Genomic DNA, 21191 nt, shown 5'->3' with positions numbered 1-21191 from the left:
CAGCCCGTCAGCCACTGTATAATCATGACCTCTGAAAAATGGGAATAAGTAAGGCTTTCCTTTCAGCTTACCAAATTAATAATGTGTTCAGGCTTTTGTGTGGCAAGGGAGACTCCAGACAAGGCTAGCCCATTCTGGCTTTCTCCCTGAGTTAAGTAGAATCCTGTTGACCAGATAAACTGAGGCTGCTAGGGTTTTCAGGACAGAATACAAGAGAGGGGAGAATTACTGCAATATTTTTGATGGTCATATTTGTAAGTGTAATCCTAAATGTCTTTTCTTATGCTTATTAACTATTTGTATATCTCATTTGAAAAATGTCTATTTTGTATAACTTATATATTTTAGATTATATTCTTTGATTTATTATTAAACTGTGAGCCTGCTTTATATATTTAGAATAAAACTACTTTATCAAAAGTGTAATTTACAACCATTTTCTCCTAATCCATGGTATGTCCTAGCTGACATTTATAGAATACTCCATTTAGTAACTGCTTAATAAACATTCTTTTCAAGTGAATACACTAGTACAATGTGTAATGCAGATACAGTACCAATTCTTCACAATTTCTAAAAGGAAACGAAAAGAGAATATTTCCTAACTCTTTCTGTAAAGTCAGCATAACTATTTATACAGAAAGCAAATAAACACATTAAAAGAAAGGAAAACAACAGATCAGTATCTCTCATGAACAGACAACATCCTCTACAAAGCAACAGCAAATTGAATAAAAATGTACAAAAGAACTGCAACATGAACAATTGGGCTTTAGTCCAAGTATTTAAGGATGGTTCAACAGTTAAAACTCAATAAATTTAATCCACATGTTAATATGCTAAGAAAACAAAACATTATCATGTCAACAGAAATTTGACAAAATCTAATACCCATCAATGGTACAAATGCTGTGCAAATAAAGTAGTATTTTCTCAACTTGATTTAAAAAAAACTTATAAAGAAACCTACTGTTAATGTCATAGTTCATGGTTAAAAAAGAATGCTTTTCCCTTTTGGATCAGGAATAAGACAAAAATGTCTACTCTTACTACTCTCTTCCACACTGAATTGTAAGTATTAGCTCATGCAAGAATATAAGGACAGAAAAGGTACACAAATTTAAAAAAATTATTTTCTTTATCAGATGGCATGATTGCTATGTAGACCTCTCCATAAAAGTATAAACATAAATTATTCCTGGAACTAAGTAGTAAGTGCAGCAAATTTTCAGTAGTCAATGTTAATACAAAAACATCAGTTATTTTCCTATGTACTATCAATGAACAATTGAAATTTAACATTTATAAGTACCACTCACAATAGCACCAAAACAATAAACATTTTTAGACATAAATCTAACATACATGAAATATCTATTTGGAAAACTATAAACTGAAAATATGAAAGAAATCACATATCTTAAAAACAGATAATCTATGTTCACGGGTTGGAAGACTCATGATGATTTAGGTGTCAATTCTTTCTGACTTATCTGTAGTGTGCACTCTCAAATGACTTGAAACTATTTTGTAGGCAATGGCCAACTGATTTTAAGTATAGAGAAAGGCAAAATGCTGGAGCAGTCAACACAATGTGTAAAGGAACACCTGTGGAGGAATACCTGTGAGGAGGTGCACAAAGAGCAGACACAGACACAGGATATGAGCAGACAGACAGGATGGAGGGGCGGGGGAGTGAGTGAAGTGATGTGGTAAAGAAGTATAAAAGTGAAGTGTTTGCTCCTCCCTCCTGCTGAGTTTTATTAACTCATAAAAGGTTACATATTACCCATCACACCTGACTACACTCTAATCAGTATTCCTTTGAGTGCCTGCCAACTAAGATAAGGTCCTAGTTGATATAAGGAAACCAGGTAGTTATCTTAATAGCCTCAGGAGAAAACTGCTGGGCATTTTAATCATGGGAATCAGGCTGCCAGTAAACCCCAGGGAGTTTGCTCACTGGGGGAACAGTTCCCTATTTCCATGGTCAGAATACGTGCAACAATGCTGAGGAAGAAGAACAAAGTTGGAGGATTCATACTATGTAATTTCAAGACTTATTGTAAGCTAAAGTATTCAAAATAGCATTGTATTGAGGTAGAATACAGAAATAAGAAAAGGTAGAAAGGAGACGTTCCTTTCTCAGAAATTCCTCAGAACTCTCTAAATGTACCTGTCCACTATTAATTAACCTCCTAGTAATTAGATGAAACAACAACAACAAAAAAGAGATGATATAATGAGAGACCTATAATTTATGGGAATTTCTGGTGCCGTCTGTGGATCAGATAACAAAGACCTGTCAGTCTAACATTCCAGAGATTGACTGAAACCACCAGAAACTGTCTTTGAGATTGCTGGACTGATAACATTCCTTCATACTTTTCCATACACAACCCTCACCAAATGTTCTTTAAAAGAAGTGCTGGGTACACCTAAAATACTTCTCTCAGTCTCAAAGTGGCCCACATTCTCAGCTGAATGAGCATTCCTTGTTTCACTCTCAAAGACATCTCTCTCTTTACACTGCCCCAATTTTCCCTTGAATTTTTATCTTCTCTCCTAAGTAACCCTCAATCTATGCCTCTGACTGGTGAATGTTGAAATTCTTTACTGTCACATATACAAAGAATCCTACTGGTCCTGAGTAGAATTCCCTCCTCTCTCTCAGAACTCCTTGGACACTTCTTTGGAGACAAGTCTTCTTCTGTTATCAGTGAACAAACTGATATACAACTCAACAGAACAAAATAGGAACACCTTCATTGAAACAGTAAACTCATTTTTGAGAAAGGGCAAAAGGTGACGTTGTAGGAAAAGGAGTTACTTTCTATCTATTCATCTGTCATTTATTTCATATATATGTCTATATATATATGAAATAAATATATATATTTATATATTTATATATGTGGCAAATGGTACCAGGAAACCTGTATATCCACTTGTAAAAAACAAACACAAAAGAACCCAGATGCAAATTTTATATCTGAAGCAATTTTTAATTCAAGCAATCATAGAACCAAGTATAAAATGAAAAAAAAATCTATAAAACTTCTGGAACAAAACAAGAAGATAATCTACATGACCTTTATTTAGCGAGGAGATTTTAGACACAACACCAAAAGTACAATCCATGAACAAAAGAAAATAAGATGGATTTTATTTAAATTTAAAAATTCTGGGGTGCAAAAGATATATTTAAAAGAATAAAAACATAAATTACAAACTAGTAGATAATAGTTGTGAGATACATACCATCTGATAACAAAAAACAAGTTCTTAAGATATGTAGAAAACACCTACCTTCTGATGATAAGAAAACAAAAAACCCAAATAGAAATTGAATAAAAGATCTGAACAGACATTTTATCAAAGAAGATAGACGAACAATTAGCACATGAAAAAAATGTTCCACATCATTTTTCATTAGAAAAATGAGAATGAAAACAACTCAGAGATACCACTAGGACCTTTTTAGAATGCTAACATTCAAAATGCTGTCAACACCCATTGATGATGAGAAGAGGGAGAGACAAAGCCTCAGTCATTGTTAGTGGGAAGCAAAATGACTTTGAAAGACAGCTTTGCAGTTCCTTACAAAGATAAACAGAGTCCATCATATGACCATGTAGCCAAAATTCTAGGCATTTACCCAACATGTTTGAGAATTTAAATCCATACAAAAGCCTACATATGAGTGTTTATAGTACTTTTACTTGTAATTGCCCCAAACTAAAAAATAGCTAAGATGTCCTTCAATAAGTGAATAAATAAGCAAGCTGCCTGCATATGTTCCTATGATGAATTCAGCAATAAAAGAACATGAACTATCAAACTATAAAAGCATATTTATAAATTTTAAATGTGTATGGCATATTGAAAGAAACCAGTCTGAAAAGGCTTTATAATGCATGAGTCCATACATTATCTGGATAGTTTAGAGATGCCAAATATATCAGGAGTTACCAGCATTTAGGAGAGCTATAGAGTTGAAAGATGAAGAACTTGGAAGTTTTTTGAGCATGTACAATATAATTATGGTATAATATCTGTGAAAACTCATAAGACTTTATGACAGAAAGAGTGAACATTAATTCATGCAAATTTAAAAATCAATTTGGGGGTTAAGAATTCTAGGATGATATTCAGAAAGTGCCAAAAGAATTTAACTTCATTACAAATGCATAAGCAGCCTCACTGAAGGTGAGGGTGTTGCTGATCTAAGTAACTTAGAAATGAGTAGAAACTGTAGGACAAAAGGAACTGTGCATATTAAGCACTATGATCTAGTTGATAAAATAGTTTCTTATGAGGTTTAAGGAAACAATTTCCAAGCCATTAAATATGCATGTTGAAATCAAAAAATTAAGCAAATTAAGTATGATGGTAATGTTACCGCTGTTGACCGGTGATGAGTTCTTGCTTCCCCAATGTTGAAGTATAACACCAGAGAAGCACACCGAGGCAAGTTTAGAGTGGAAAATAGAAGTTTATTAAAGGACAGCAGAAAAGACTTCTCCCGGAGGAAGAAGGGGACCCAAGAGATGGAATCCATGGAAGTGCAGGTTGTTTCCCCTTTTTATAGTTTTCTGTGATGGAATGTAGGTGGAAAGGCCCAAGGGTTGGAACACAGGTGGGCCAAAGAAGTAATCTGGGCAGGAAGGACTTCTGAGTTAGCAACTTCTGCTGGGGCTGTTCATTAACACTTCTTTGGGATGGCCTATCTTCAAACCTGTTGAGGGCTGTTTCCTAAACTTCATTAACACTTCAAGAGTTGCTCGATTTGCATTTCTCTGACTGCTAGCGATGGTGAGCATTTTTTCATGTACTTGTTGATTGATTGTATGTCCTCCTCTGAGAAGTGTCTGTTCAGGTCCTTGGCCCATTTATTGATTGGGTTATTTGTTATCTTATTGTCTAATTTTTTGAGTTCTTTGTATATTCTGGTTATTAGGGCTCTATCTGAAGTGTGTGGAGTAAAGATTTGTTCCCAGGATGTAGGCTCCCTATTTATCTCTCTTATTGTTTCTTTTGCTGAGAAAAAACTTTTTAGTTCGAGTAAGTCCCATTTGTTGATTCTATTTGTTAACTCTAGCGCTATGGGTGTCCTATTGAGGAATTTGGAGCAAAACTACCCTAAGATACCATCTCACTCCAGTAAGACTGGCAGCCATTAGGAAGTCAAACAACAATAAGTGCTGGAGAGGAAAAGGGCACTCTTGTTCATTGCTGGTGGGACTGCAAATTGGTGCAGCCAATTTGGAAAGCAGTATGGAGATTTCTCGGAAAGCTGGGAATGGAACCACCATTTGACCCAGCTATTCCCCTTCTGGGTCTATTCCCTAAAGCCCTAACAAGAGCATGCTACAGGGACACTGCTACATTGATGTTCATAGCAGCTCAATTCACGATAGCAAGACTGTGGAACCAGCCTAGATGCCCTTCAATAGATGAATGGATAAAAAAAATGTGGCATTTATACACTATGGAGTATTACTCTGCATTAAAAAATGACAAAATTATAGAATTTGGAGGGAAATGGATGGCATTAGAGCAGATTATGCTAAGTGAAGCTAGTCAATCTTTAAAAAACAAATACCAAATGACTCCTTTGATATAAGGGGTGTAAACAAGGACAGGGTAGGGACGAAGAGCTTGAGAAGAATATTTACAGTAAACAGGGATGAGAGGTGGGAGGGAAAGGGAGTGAGAAGGGAAATTGCATGGAAATGGAAGGCGATCCTCAGGGTTATACAAAATGTCATATAAGAGGTAAGGAGGGGTAAGTCAAGAGAATACAAATGGAAGACATGATTTACAGTAGAAGGGGTAGAGAGAGAAAAGGGGAGGGGAGGGGAGGGGAGGGGAGGGGGGATAGTAGACAATAGGACAGACAGCAGAATACATCAGACACTAGAAAGGCAATATGTCAATCAATGGAAGGGTAACTGATGTGATACAGCAATTTGTATACGGGGTAAAAGCGGGAGTTCATAATCCACTTGAATCAAACCGTGTAATATGATGTATTAAGAACTATGTAATGTTATGAACGACCAATAAAAAAAAAAAAAAAAAAAGAGTTGCTCGACTTTTCCAGGAATTCATTCTCATGGCCTCCATTTTAGATTTCACTCAATATTAGACCCGATTTACCTAACTACACGGACTACCTAACTTTAAATCTGGCTTCAGTAATAGTCCTGTTGATTTTTTATTATTGGAGTGGGAGGTTATAGAATTGTGAGGCAAGAGGCTAGAAGTATTCATGTGCATTGGAAATGCAGACAGCTGTGTGAACTGAACTCATGAAGTCAACTGATAGAGCTCCCAATGGCCAAAGACAGAAAAATGTGGGCTTCAAAAAAAGTAGTACTGATTAGAATTATAAAATAAATATAAGTAGATATATACTAAAATAAAGGAGTAAATAAATAGAAAAGTAGGTAAATATTCCCAGGAGAATTCTGAAAATGTCTTCACAGTGTCTACATACAACCCAATCCTTTCCTTGCAATGCATATATTGGGCTTCTTCCAAAGAGTACAGTTTGGAAATGGGGAGGGGAGAGAATAACTTTACATTAAATAAACTTTTAAACCCTATCTCAGCCAGTTGATTAATAGAAACAGTGAGAATCCATATTGATAATATATACCCTCAAAAAGGTGATGAGACTGACAATTTATCTCAGCAGTCTTCTTCCAAAAACCTATAACCCATGTATAATAATGTAAAGAATAGCAGACTATTCAAATTTGGGAATATTCTACAAAATATTTGACCATTATTTTTTCAAAACTTTCAAAGTCATCAAAAATAAAGAGTAAGAAACATTACAACTAAGGATATGAATATGAGAGCTAAATGTATTGTGGTATTCTATATGGGATCCTCAAAGAAAAGATATTAGGTAAAAACTGAGGATTTTTCAATATAGACTTTAATTAACAGTAATGTGTCAATATTAATTCAGTAATTTTGGTATATGTATCATATTAACCTAATGAGAATTTTTTGTACTATTTTTATAATTTTGCTACAAATACAGAACTATGACAAAAAGCATTTCATGTACGACAGAGAGGTCCCTTCCCTTTTTAAACCATATCCTTTGTGGTTTTAGAGTGGTAAGCTTTGTTTCAACAAGACATTTTGTAGGCACTGATTGTTTTTGTCAAATAATGTCTCTATTTCCACCTCATTCAAAAATGGATTTTTCCATTTATGGAATGGTTGGACAAAACACAGAAAGATCTATACTTCAAAAGCCAAGAAAACATTCCTATCATTGCCATCACAAGTGGACATATAAAGGTAAGAGCTTATAACTCCCATTGTACTACCAATTATGCATCTATAATTCTTGGGGAGAATTTCAATTCTGTTATCAATAAGAACATTTAAGAACTTGAACTACAGCCTAGTGTTAAGAAATGTTGCTACCTTATTTTGAAATAATATATTTGCAATAGCTGTCTTACTGGTACACTGTGTTATCTATCTCTGCAATTCACACACCCAGCCCAGTTCCTGGCAATAATAATGTTTATAAATATTATTAAAATGAATATAATGAATACATTTTTACCCTGGATTGAAGATTATGAAATTCTTATAATGTTTATTTGTTAAATCAAATATATATAATTATAAAGATGAGCATGTAAGTTTTATTTCATGAATTAATACAAATGTGTTTTAATTTATATAATATTTGGGAAAATGAAAATGGCTACAACATTCAGTTTTGCTTGTGTATCTCCTTTAGACAATCATTTCAACTTTCACTCAGTTATTTTGATACTACTTAAATATAATACAAGTAATTCAGTCAAGATGTAAATGAATATAAATGATAAATTTTAGTTGGAATATTTTGTTTGATCAACTAATATTCACCCATTCTCTGTATGAATTATGGTTTGGGAACAAAAGTGTTAATATAAAAAGGATATTTAATAAGTATTAAATGAATGAAGTGTTTTGACTTTTTATAATCAATAAATCCAATTTTTAAAGATAATTACATACAAATTCATCTCAGGGTAATCTAACAGACTTTGTATGTTCCTTTATACCATGGAAAGACAATGTATACACTCAGAATTTTTCATTTATATGACACATTTTTATGTCTAAAAATTTTAGAAGAAAAATTATTCATTACAGATTACCCAGAGTGTCCAAAGTGGCATCAGACTGCTCTGAGACTGATGGGCATTGTACTTGTTATATTGGTGACCACAGTAATAGGACTAATCATTCGGGGTGAGTAAATTTAATGTTACATGTTTAGCTAGAGAGGTAAAAACATTTCCTTTGGAGTTTAACTTCTACATTCTCTGACTTCTTACATTTTTAAATGAAGTCCTCATACTCTTTTTTTTTCATTACTTTAATTATACTGACATTAAATGATACCACTTATGATTCCATTATAATTAGTTTTTGCCTATACAAAGGAAGCAGCAAATGTATTATTTTATTAAAAACTACTTTGTTCATACATTTACCTGCTTGGCAAATCTTTAGTGACTGTCACTGTTCTAGGAACTGAAGTTACATATTTTGGTGATAGCTCTATAAATTTTGTAGAAGTTGATTTGGTCCTTTCAGTAAAAATTTGGACTTTACAGGTGACCTGATGCTTTGGAGTTTTGAACAAAAATTATCAGCTACTTTAAAATATAAGCCCAAATTAAATTTAAGATCTTTAACTATGAAATGTAAATATGAGATATGTACAATTATATTCATAATTGTTTCTATTTGCTGTTACCTGCTACATGTTAGGAGTTATGTAAACACTTTATATACCATTTCTGAAACTTAAAAGAATGTGCAAGTTTGCTAATCATTTTCCATTTTACAGGGAAGAGCACACACAGAATTTCAAGATCACATGCATAATTCTAACCTATCAGACTAAAGAGATAAAAACTTACATTTAGTTTTATTTGGATAATGATACTTTTTGTTTCTACTTAAGTTTTTGTAGGAAGAAATTTCCCAAATCTCAAAATTCATATTTTTCTTGCAAATTTAAATGATCAGATTTCTTTTTTTTAATATTTACTTTTTAGTTGTACACAATACCTTTATTTTGATTATTTGTTTTTATGTGGTGCTGAGGATCAAACCCAGGGCCTCGCACGTGCTAAGCAAGTGCTCTACCGCTGAGCCACAACCCCAGCCTCTAAACAGATTTCTTGACAAGCAATTTGTGGATTCACTTGCAGTTTAATTGAAATAAATAATTAAAAGGCATACGCTTCCATTTATAGAAATATAATTACTGTTAATGTTTTTATTTATTAGTAAGTCAACAAAACATGCATTCCTTCAGTGATAACCACAGTGAGCAGATATTTAGTAATGAAAATGGAACCAAATATTGCAGTTGTATGAATACTTCTCCTAGAAAACAGCTGAACAATGCAAACTCCGCAGGTATGTGATTTTATTTCATTGTAATGTTGAGAAGGAAAGTCTTTTCCTCCATCCTCTTAGGGGTGGTCAGTAAGTAAGTCAAACTGATAAAAGATTAACAGAAGACAAGATTTTATTAGAACGGATATAGAAACTAAAGAGAGAATTAGCCAAATCTCTAACATGGTACCTAGCTTTCTAAGGAAAGACCAGGAGGAAGCCTCTATGAGAATAAAAGTAGATTTCTTTAAGAAAGACCTACAGGTTTTTCAGAAGAACAAACGAGGGATAAGAAAGTTTATAATAATATCTTATGTTTATCCTTGTGCAAATGGTCTTCTTGTCTTCTTTAGGGCCACTAACTTCTCAGGGAGAGGATGTTGGTAGTTGGTAGATTTATTCCCAGTCTTTTTCCTGGGAGTGACCCCCGTCCCCCACCACCACATACATGCACCACCCCATCCACAACCTGACCCATGAAGAAGGAAAGTATGCCGCCTCATTTCTTAGAAGTTTCTGCCTTTGGTCAGAGAAGGGGAGACTCCAGGATTCTTTCTGTCTGTTGAACCTCAAATGTCTTCATATTGAAATAATTTTTATGCAAAACTGGAATATTTGAGAAGGCACGTTTCCATCCTGGAATTTTCTAAAGTGTCTTCAGATGGTGGCATGTGTACAATGGGGGAAATTTAGTAGATTTCGTGTCATGCACACTAGTGTTATAGTCACTGTAATTCTTCTGTGTAGAGAAAGGATCAATGAACTTTATTTAGCTTGTGGGACTTCTTCAGATGGTCCAGGTAAGGATCTAGGCAGTCAAGTTTTAGTTTTCAGTGATACTCATTCTCAACTGAAACAACATTTCTCTCTGCAGTCATCTCCATTTCTATCAAAGATAATCAAAGTCAAATTATTTTGTTTACAAAAATAAATATCATTTAACTTGGCCTGATTATTTTCATAAGGGTAACAGGGAGCGTATTGATCATATAAGTCTTTTTTTTTTTTTGAGAGAGTGAGAGAGGAGAGAGTGAGAGAGAGAGAGAGAATTTTTAATATTTATTTTTTAGTTCTCGGCAGACACAACATCTTCTGTTGGTATGTGGTGCTGAGGATCGAACCCGGGCCGCACGCATGACAGGCGAGCGCGCTACCGCTTGAGCCACATCCTCAGCCCCGATATAAGTCTTTTAAAGGTTGCTTTGTTGGAATAAGGAAATCAAGTTGGACTCCTAGAAACCTCTTGAAGATAGGAAGCCAAATTACAAACTCTCCATCAGACCTCACTGGTAGTATCTATAGATATGAATGAATTCCTGTCTTTTTAGAGGCCCTTATGCATCTTCTGATTCTTGGGCTTGTCCAGAAGCAAGCTTCCTTATTCAAATATGAGTCTGAGAATACTATAAGCCATGTTTCAGGTCATTTTTTAAAATTGGTTCCACAAACTGAACCTTAGTTTTTGAAACTGTGCAGTTATATCTAATTTTATACACATTATTCTCAAACATGACGTTCCTGGTAAAATCTCATGGTTCTAATTATGTTCGGTTGCATAATTATTAAACAGCTAACTGAACTACCGTGAAGATAAAAATATTCAATTAGAATTTCCATATTTTGGAGACATTAGGAGAGGAAAAGAGATAAATTTTTTAGTTTTGTTTATAAAGTCATAACATACTCAGTTACATAAATTACACATAGCTGAGAAAAAAGAGACAAAAATTGCTTATATATTCAGAAATTAGGATATTAAAGAACCAGTAACATTTTGAGAGAATTTTATAAAAGAAATCATGATCATTTTTCTTTAGTTCATTTGGTCTCCTATAACTTTTTTCTTGTTCTACTTTATCTTGGGATAGCAGTTTTACCAGTTAGCTCCTTCATTAGTTCTGATTCTTTACCCAGTCCAATGCTGTGGACTTCAAATTATTTATGCAATGACACCAGAAATTCTTACTTTTTCCATGGGTCTTTTAGAAGACAAAGCCTTTTGAACTGTAATGAATTTTATGTTTTTAGGAAAGCATAAAACAGTAACTGTGAATAACAAAGGGCTTAAAAATGGCTATGGTTTAAGATTTGATGAGAATAATGCAATTGATAAAGATTTCTGGTTGTTTCTATGATACATATTTTAAGATAATAACTGCAATTCTGACAGATAATGTTACTCATAGAAATTTCATGTATAGTAGGGACATTGTTAAAATTTTAGTAACCTCATAACAATTCTGAAATATTTATATTAACAAATGTAACCCCATAGAAATATAACAAGAATAATTAAAGCCCCCTTCATATTTAACAAGGCTTCCCACACAATTTAGAATCTCAAATGAATCTAATTAGGTTAACATTTTTCAAAAGTAATGCCTTTAAGATTTTCTAGGTGCTCTCTGGGCAAAATTGTTTGTTTTTAATTTGATTTGGGAAAGGAGTCAAAAATATCCAAAAATTTGAATACTTAGGTAAACAGAATCATATATATCATGATAAAATAATACTTAGTCATATGTTTAACCCACATGGTAAAAAAGTTAAAAAGCAAATACAAAAGTTAACATGAATATTAAAAAACTTAGCTCTTTTCAGTGTTGTGAAAACTTAGTTTTCAGTAATCAGTCACGATAAACACAACATAAAGTAGTAGAATTTATTTGAATAAGGTTCAGAATCTGTTTCCTAAACAGATTACTTACAGGATAAAGAAACATATTTTATAATCTCTTATGAAGAATAAACAAAATTTCCAAGAAAATTTTATCATTTTAATAAAAGGAAAACAAAACTCTAGTTTTGCACTGCTATCCTATCAAAATCAAAATTCAGTTTAAAACTTAACAAAAAATCCGTTTAATTTCAGCCAACTTGACCATATGAGCTAAGATTCTTTCTATATGATAAAAGTATGTAAAAATACATATAATATATTTTAATTATATTGTTACAAAGTAGTAATATCAAAATCATATGTATTAGATATTTGTTTTTTATTCTCCAAAATGCCCATTTGTTAAGAAATAATAAAATAATAAAATGTTTATCATCTTGGCCCCTTTTAAAAATTAGGATGCCTATTTTTTTTCTTACTTGTAAGTTCCTATTATACCATAAAAAATTCTCAGATGTAATAACTATTTCCTAAGTAGAAAGTCTACCCCAAGCCATAAATTTTATACATTTTAAATGCATCATTCTAAGATAATTTCTAAGGCTTATGTAGATTTAGTATAATTTGTATATGTTATTTTGTGTTTTAAAGTGAGTGAAAGAATACAACATGAAAAATATAACTAATGTGCATGTTTATGATGATGCTTCTGGGTTAAAACTTTAGTCTTTCTCTACACTCCCTCAGCAGGTTACCTTAGGCACTACTGTCTTCCCCCATGCTTATGCTCCCATAGGTTTCTCTAGGTCACTTGGAGGCTCTCCTCCTCCTCCAGCAATGCAGTACTTAAGGACTTTTGTATAATGTATTTTACACTTTCCATTTTTATGTTTATATGTTTATATATCATTTGATATATCAGAAAAGTTTATGCACAAATTTATGGATATTTAAAAATACATAATATTTAAATAATGAAGTAATTAAAATTTAAATAAAATGTAATCAATAATTATATAGCTTAATATGTAAAACATATGGCATTAATTGAAACCTGTATGTACCCTTTCTGAATGTAGGTTTATTTTAATATCCATTTCAACTTTTCCCTTTTCATAGAGATACATTTGGTGGTCATTGAGACACATAGATACTGAGGTCATGGTAAATCATTTATTTTACAAATTTCTGATAATGTATGTATGGAATATATTTTTCTGTATCAAAAAGGAATTTTTAAAGGAATTGTTTTTTTTTTCCTCATCAGTTTTTTTTCCCCTGATATCTTTTATGTTCTCTTATTTCAAAGGTAACTCTCATATCCTTTGATTTTTAATTACTCAGAAATCTACTTGAGGATTCTAGTTAAAATTTTAAAAATGGTTGTCTGCTATAAAAAATAAAATATTTTAATTTATTCTCTTTTTTTAAAGTCACTCCTCTGTTCAAATCTGTTGGTGGGCTCAACAGATCTTGTTCGCTAAAATTTCTGGTCATGGTTTCCTAAGACATTGGTTTTGTGGTTTAATTCTTGGGTTGATCTACATCCTGAAAGTCAGTTTCTTACAATCACGACAGGAACAGGAACCCAATCAGAGATCAGATTGCTGAAAATTTACCCTTTTAGTTCTTTAAGAGTATAGTACCTTTTATCTCTTGTGTAGTTGTGTAAATGTATTAATATGACGATGGCTTTAAGTTTCCCTCTGCCCTTACACTTATTATCTCTCTGAATTTTTGAGTCAGTTACTGTATCTCTGCTTCACTGTCCCTCTTTCTACTTTAACTAACCTTTAATATCCTTATACACACAAAGAGGAGTTTAAAATTGATAATTTTATGGCTCTCATAAGTTTGTTAGGCAAAAATTTCATATATTCACATACATTCAGAATTCAGAAAATTATTTTTTGTGTGGTAGTTACTAAAATAATAAATATGAATATGTTTAGCATTTGTCTTTTCTAAAGACATTCTTCATTGGAACATGTGTTCATTTCATAAAAATGGGGCAAAATTCTTACTTTTAATGAAGAAGTTTTTAAAAATAATGCAAAAATTGTTTTATATTGAAACTTCTTTCTCATTTCTATGTCATCCTGTCTTCCTATTTCAGCAAACTTATGCCCTGATGATTGGCTACACAAAAAAGGGAAATGTTATAAATTTTTCATGAATTTCAAATCATGGATCGATAGCCAAAACTCATGTTCTCTGAAAAAGTCACATCTCTTGGTGATACAAGACAAGGCAGAGCTGGTAAGAAATAATCTGTCTTCAAAACTGGAAAAAATAGATCCATTTTATGACAAAGGAATTATACAAGTATTAGTTATTTCCATTTCTTGCATTCCTACTATGTGCTAGGCATTGTGCTATGCATTTTATAATTTTTATATAAGTTAGTGCTCAAGATAAACTTGTAAGATAAATAGAATTTTCCCTGTTTTCAAATCAGAACTTTTCCAGGTGTGCAATTAGACAATTTAATTGTACAAGTAAATGGCAAATCTAGGTTTTAAACTAAGGCCCCATTTACAATGTCAGCCTTCCATATTAGTTCTTGGAAGGAAAGATAGGAACGATTGGAGATACTCATCAAAGCATTAACAATTTCTGGGAATATTGCTAGTATCTGGAGTAGGTGAGACGGGCTTTTTAGTTTGGTTAGTGTGTAGTTTCCGCATAGGAACCAGATTTGTTTGAGATTGCTCATTGATAGTTGAAAACAACTAGTGACAGCTGCCTTCATCAGGAAGGTTTATTAATTTTTTGTTGGGACTTCACATCTCTTTGCACCCCTCATCAGCTGCTCACATTGTCATGACTTTATGAAAGCTGCATGTGACCTCACACAACAAGATCATGTGGTTTTAAAATTGTCCTATATTGAATTTCCTCCATAAAATTATGGACACCTCTTATAATTTTCCTGATTACCAAGATAAGCACTAAGGCCATTTTCAGTCAGGAGAAAAAGTGAGAAGAGGCTATCTTAAGAGGCTTAATTCAGTTAATTTTCACTGGTTCCTTTCACAGGAATTCATACAGAGTAATATACAAGTTGGAAACCACTTTTGGATTGGGTTAAACATTACCCACCCACAGAAGACATGGACCTGGGTGGATGGCACACCATTAAATCTACAGTTGTAAGTGTTTGGCATGCAAATATCATTGGGGAAATGCAACAGCTCTGCAGTGTGCAACTACTGGTGACTCTCTGGAATTCCAATGGCCAGTTGGTTGCTACAGATGGAAGATTTTGATCTCTTTTAATGTGTGAAGAATAGAAAATCTGTGTTAGAGAAATAGACTCCTAAACTAATTTATTCTTATATTAAAATTTCCATATAATTTAATAATGCAAGAGTTGGTAAGCAGGCTTACCAACTGGAATAGAAGGCCACCATCCAAATGAAGATTCTCACCTACAGATGATCTACATCTCTCATTAAAATTTATATTCTGTATTATAAAGTGCATATTTATGCCATCCTTCCATATATCAGACAATAAATTAAGAATTTTTTTTAGCTTTGATGATTTCTAACAGAAATCTACCACCTCTGTCAACTGACACACAAACTTGCTTAGAGTAATTAATTTACTAATCGGATTGTTAGAACTGGGTATTTGCTGATTACTTTTAGATTATGAAATTGCCTTATGACTTATTTGCCTAAGAAAAATTTGGTTGGAACATCATGGAAAAATGGAAAAAAAAGAGAAACTTCCATCTTTTGTGATAAGGGTAAAGAATTTGGATATACCCATATATACATTGCATGCACAGAAATTCTCTTGTCAATATGAGTTCAAAAAAATTAAAAGGGAGTTTTTCTTCCCTACTCCTCATTATAATTCTCATTTCTACCTCCAGTCCTGTCTTGAGTAATGTTGCCACCATCTGAAGCATAGAGGTACCTAGTAATCAAAGAGAATCAAAGAGGTTTATCAAATAAAGAGAAGATTTTTTATTAAGTGTGACATTGAGATTTAAGGGCGGAAGATGAAAAATTAATAGTTTGATATACAGAAAGTTGGCTTAATATTTTTTGAAAACTATGTATATTTTTGAGTGTCGATATTTCCAAACTTAAAATGATGAATATGATACTGTTTAGTATGGAAGCTGATATTAATTAATTATTGTGGATACTAAAAAAGCTACTAAAAACAGGAATTTTGGGGTAAGAAAGTAAATATTTACCTTAAAATGGTCAGATTGTCTTCTCAGATCTTTATTTTTCATATTATTTCATAGGATTGGTAAAGGAATATTGTTTTATTCACCTGCTTATTTCCATTGATCACATATAAGTGAGCATTTTTGGTTTAAGAAATAATTTGAAGCAATTTCTTCATTAAAGAAGAATTTTTGAGGGGTGGGGAGGCTGTTGCTGGGAATTGAACCCAGGGGCACTCAACCACTGAGCTACATCCCCAATCCTATTGTGTATTTTATTTAGAGACAGGGTCTCACTGAATTCCTTAGCACCTCACTTTTGCTGAAGCTGGCTTTGAACTTACTATCCTTCTGCCTTAGCCTCTTGAGCCACAAGGATTATAGGTGTGCACCACCATACCCAGCAGAAATATTTTTTAATGCATATTTCTTGCTTGAATATTGCAGTACCTGAAATTTATAACTTAAAATGGAAATAAAAAGCATATAAAATTCACATAGTTGTGCTTTTAACAGTAACTGACAACAGTTATCTGGGAATCACTAAAAAGTTGCTTTTTCCTCTACAGATTTCAAGTCACAGGCCAGATTAAAGAGAATGCCTGTGCTCTGATAACAAATAAGGGTGTTTTTTCTGAAAAGTGTTTGATGGAAAGTTTCTGGATTTGTCAAGAAGTGATTTCTTCATCCACAGCAGGCAATCTCTGAATTGATCAGAGGTATTCTTCTTATTAAAAAAAATCTTCATAATTTTTGCATTTAGATATTTTATAGAAATTTTGTTTCTTTAACAAATATCATGATGATGATAATAAAGGTGTAGATAATAATGATGTTACTGTAAATTCAAGCATTCACCCTCAGCTCAACCTTGACACTAGCACTGAATTTCACACTTATCTTTCACTCTTAATAGTGGCTATTTCAGACGGAAAACATTCACTGACTTCTCAAAACTTCACTCTCTATGCCTCTTACAGAGGATCTTGATTTTTAGGAGAAGCCATTAGATGATATCTTTCTAAATCTTCTACCACTTAAATTACCAATTAAATTAGAATTCATTTCCTACTTAAATTACAGAATTCATTTCTATCAAAATCAAATATCTTAGTTTATAGTGGGGTTGCAGCATATATATATATATATATATATATATATATATACACACATATATATATTTATTTATTTTATTTTTTACAAAGAGAACCCTTTGGTTATTTCTTTCTAATTTCTCTTGTTCTTTAACAGCCAAACATGCAAGAGTAACAAGAAAAATTTCCCTTTAACCACATGTGGTTTCCAGTTTCTACCCAACTTCTCCCACACTTTTAAGTCAAACTTCCTGAAAGTTGTTTATACTTGCTTTTTCCACTTTCTTACTTTCACTCCATGTTCTTTAAAATTTGTCTTCTGCTTTTACACTGTTTCACAAAAATATTCTTACCATGTCAATACTGGCTTTCCTGTGTCGAAAGACAATGAGAACTTTCTAGGTTTCACTATAACCCTCAGCAGTGTTGATCATTATGGACCTATCCTTTCTTCTTGAAATATTCTCTAATCTTAGCATCTATGGCACAATGCTCTCTAGAACTTTTATCTTACTTTCCCAGATGTTCCTCCTCAGTCTTTACTGCAGGATCTCCTTCCTCTTCTGTCCTCTCACATACTCATGTTCCTCAGAATTCTGCCTGAGTCCTCTATCATACACATGCTGGCTACATCCACTCCATAACATCAGTTGCCATCAACTTGATAACTCCCAACTCCATATTTCCAAGGATTGACACTAATATATCTGAATGCCCAACTATCTCTATTTGACATATCAAGGCCTTGAAATTTTCCCATATTAAAAATTAAAATTATTAATTTAGAGAATTGCAGAAACATGCTCATACTAGTTTAACTTGGAGTCACTGGAATCAAGAATGACTGTGTGAATGTGACAACTTTCCTATGTACATATATAAATACACTACAGTGAATCTCCACATCATGTACAACCACAAGACTGGGACGCTAATTAGAATAAGATGGACTTCATGTTTGCATAAATATGTCAAAATATACTATCATGCATAACTAAAAACAACAATGAATGAATGACTGTGTTCTTTTCATTTTCCACATTCAAACATTTAAGTCTTGTCAATTTTAACACCTAATTATTTCTGGAGTTGGTCTACACGATGTTCATACCCAACCTATCATCCTGGATGACTGCAATTGCTTCTAGTTTTGCCCACCAGATCTATTCTCAATATTGTTTCTCTGCAAACCTCAAATCAGACAGCATTACTGTTTTATTCCAAGGGAGGTTCCACTGTAGAAGGCCCTTACTCACACTTCCCAGCTCCTTCATGTCTTGGCTTCCCTTCATTCCTCCCCACTTCTGAGCTTCCATATGATGGAGCCACACTCAACTTTGCTGAGTCATTCAAACATGTCAGGTTTTCTGTCAGTTCTAATCTGATCACATTGCCTGCCTCAGCTTAACAAGCATTCTTCCTCTCCCTACTCATCTACTTACGCTTCCTTATTTTTCAGGTCACCAGTTAAATGTCATTTGGAGGAAATACTTCCTTGAACAACTGATGTTATGGAATGGATGTAGCCAGCATGTGTGTGATAGAAGACTCAGGCAGAATTCTGAGGAACATCAGTCTGTAAGAGGACAGAAGAGGAAGCAGAGGCTGCAGAGTAAATTGCATAGGTTTCATATATATTTTTTACAGCTCCCTGCACATACCTAATTTTAACAGTCAACATCCTAATCATTTTGGTTTTTGCTTGTTTAGTTGTTCGTATTTCTTAATGTGTCATAAGCTTTCTAGACTCACTAATCCTCATCATTGTGTAAAGCAATGTACCTGATGTATAATACTTGAATAAATACCTGTGGTGTCTAGCATGTATTTAATATGTTCTAAGACTCATCCCAGAACAACTTCTATTGGTTATGCACATATTTGAGTACTGTCCACTTTCACATAGGGAAATAAACTGTTTTTTGTTTGTTTGTTTGTTTGTTTTAAGTAAAGGTTAATGCTAAGTTTAAATGGATTAATAAAATAAAAATTTCTAGGTTATTTGCCTATTTGTTTTTATTTTTAATGTAGAATCTATATTAAAACTTGGAACAGGGGGATGTTACATTAATGTTCTTAAGTATGGGGTTCACCAATCAAAATCTAATCATAAGGCCTTATATCTACTCAGAATAAAATTGAAAGGTCAACATTAATTAAAAACAAATCACATTAATTTCAAATCCGTGTGTGTACACAGAAGTAATTATAGTTTATTTTTATAAAACCTTTAATTTGTTTTAAAAGAGCTAGGGGATGTGGTTTAGTGAAAGAGTGCTTGCCTAGCAAGCATGAGGCCTTGGGATCGAATCTTAGCACTATTAAGAACAAAAAAATAATAAAATAAACATAGGAATTTTCATGGAACCATGCTTATTTAGTTTAATAAGTATGAAAAATATGTACTATTTTGTCAGAGTAAACATTGGAAAGGTGGTACAGGCCTGTAATGTCAGTGGCTCAGGAAGCTGAGACAGGAGCATTAGTTGTTCAAGGATAGCTTCAGCAATTTAGCAAGGCCCTAAGCAACTTAGTGAGACCCTATCTATACAAACAAACAAACAAGCAAAAAACTGAAAAGGGCTGGGCATGTGGGCATGTGGTTCAGTGGTAAAGTACCCTTGGGTTCAATCCCCAGTACCCCCCCCCCCCCCGCAAAAAAAAAAAAAAGTTCAAAAAGGAGAGAAAAATCATGGAAGATTAAGGGATCTGATGATCCCATTAATAAGCAACTCATTACTGTTTCCTAAGGCAATTCAGAGTCAGCTCCTGCAGGAAGAGGAGGAGAGGGCAGGGGTACTGGGAGTAAAGGAGGGGATGCTGCTGCCATGGAGGGTAAGAAGTAAAGCCACTTCATGTGACAAAATAAACTCTTTGTAATTTATTTAGAATTCCCTGCCTCGTCAGCGTCCTCTCACACATCTCCATCCCAAGTCACAATATCCCCCATTCCTTCCTAGTCAATGACTTCACCTAACTGTACCTTGTTGCAAGGTGGGGTGTTAAACTTGCATTGTAATTTAGCCAATCACACGAGGAGGGCATATAACTGGCTAATTTAAGCAATTTCAGTGCTGTGGCTATAGGAAATCGGATTCTTTTCCAGGGAACACTTAGAAGATTGGAGGTTATTATGCATAACTGGAGCTGAGAATTTGAATCTCTGAATTTGAATCTCTTGTTTTTTTTTCCTTTTTTACTTTTTTCAGCAATGTTAGAAGCAAAAGTATTCTAAACTATTATATATAGAGTCACTAAATTCCTTTCATCTTATTAGTAGTGAAGTATGAGCATCAAATGCATTTACTTTGCCTGTCTCTTTCAAGAGTTCACACAATGGACTTTCAGTGCTCTTTATACTATCAGAAGGAGACTCCTTAGACATTTTATATTTAGTTAAATTAGAAAGCCAATGTCCTGGGGCAGTTTCTGTTAGTTCTAATCTGATTACATTGTCTGCCTCAGTTTAACAAGCATTCTTCCTCTCCCTATTCATCTACTTACTCTTCCAAGTCCCAGTTTTGTCCAAATTGAAGAGTCTTTATTTAGCTGGCAAGCTGGTGACTGCCCCTCACAGGACCCATGATTTCTCTGCAAGGAAGAGCCCTGAGCCTGAGCGTTTTAGGATATTTATAGGCAAAACCCACAAAAACCACATCCAGGTTGATGTAGCTGCAAGCAAGCAGGTACAGAAGCTGAATTGGGCAGATAGGGAGACAATGCAGTGGGTACTTTAGTATTTCCCATGGGACTTTCTGGGTTGGCTTGGCAGCAAGCAAGCAGAAAGGAAGTGGGTCAAAATAACCATAGTTGAGTACAAGTTGGAGAATGGGTATTAATGTCTAGACAA

At 33.6% G+C, this 21191-nt stretch overlaps 1 protein-coding gene across 1 annotated transcript; it reads left to right on the top strand.

The window, feature by feature from the left end:
* Positions 1–7217: 7217 nt before the first annotated feature.
* On the top strand, positions 7218–19080 carry LOC113198226 (killer cell lectin-like receptor subfamily F member 1). The gene is made up of 6 exons (XM_026410875.2): positions 7218–7323; positions 8179–8277; positions 9328–9459; positions 14175–14317; positions 15098–15210; positions 18801–19080. Exons 1-6 carry the CDS (start codon positions 7218–7220, stop codon positions 18838–18840), a joined length of 633 nt encoding a protein of 210 aa, XP_026266660.2. The 3' UTR covers positions 18841–19080.
* Positions 19081–21191: the final 2111 nt, after the last annotated feature.

Source organism: Urocitellus parryii, chromosome 5 (assembly GCF_045843805.1).
Source record: "Urocitellus parryii isolate mUroPar1 chromosome 5, mUroPar1.hap1, whole genome shotgun sequence".
Lineage (NCBI taxonomy): Eukaryota > Metazoa > Chordata > Mammalia > Rodentia > Sciuridae > Urocitellus > Urocitellus parryii.
The sequence above is the reverse complement of the archived record's forward strand: the minus strand, read 5'-3'. Positions and strand labels throughout refer to the sequence as shown.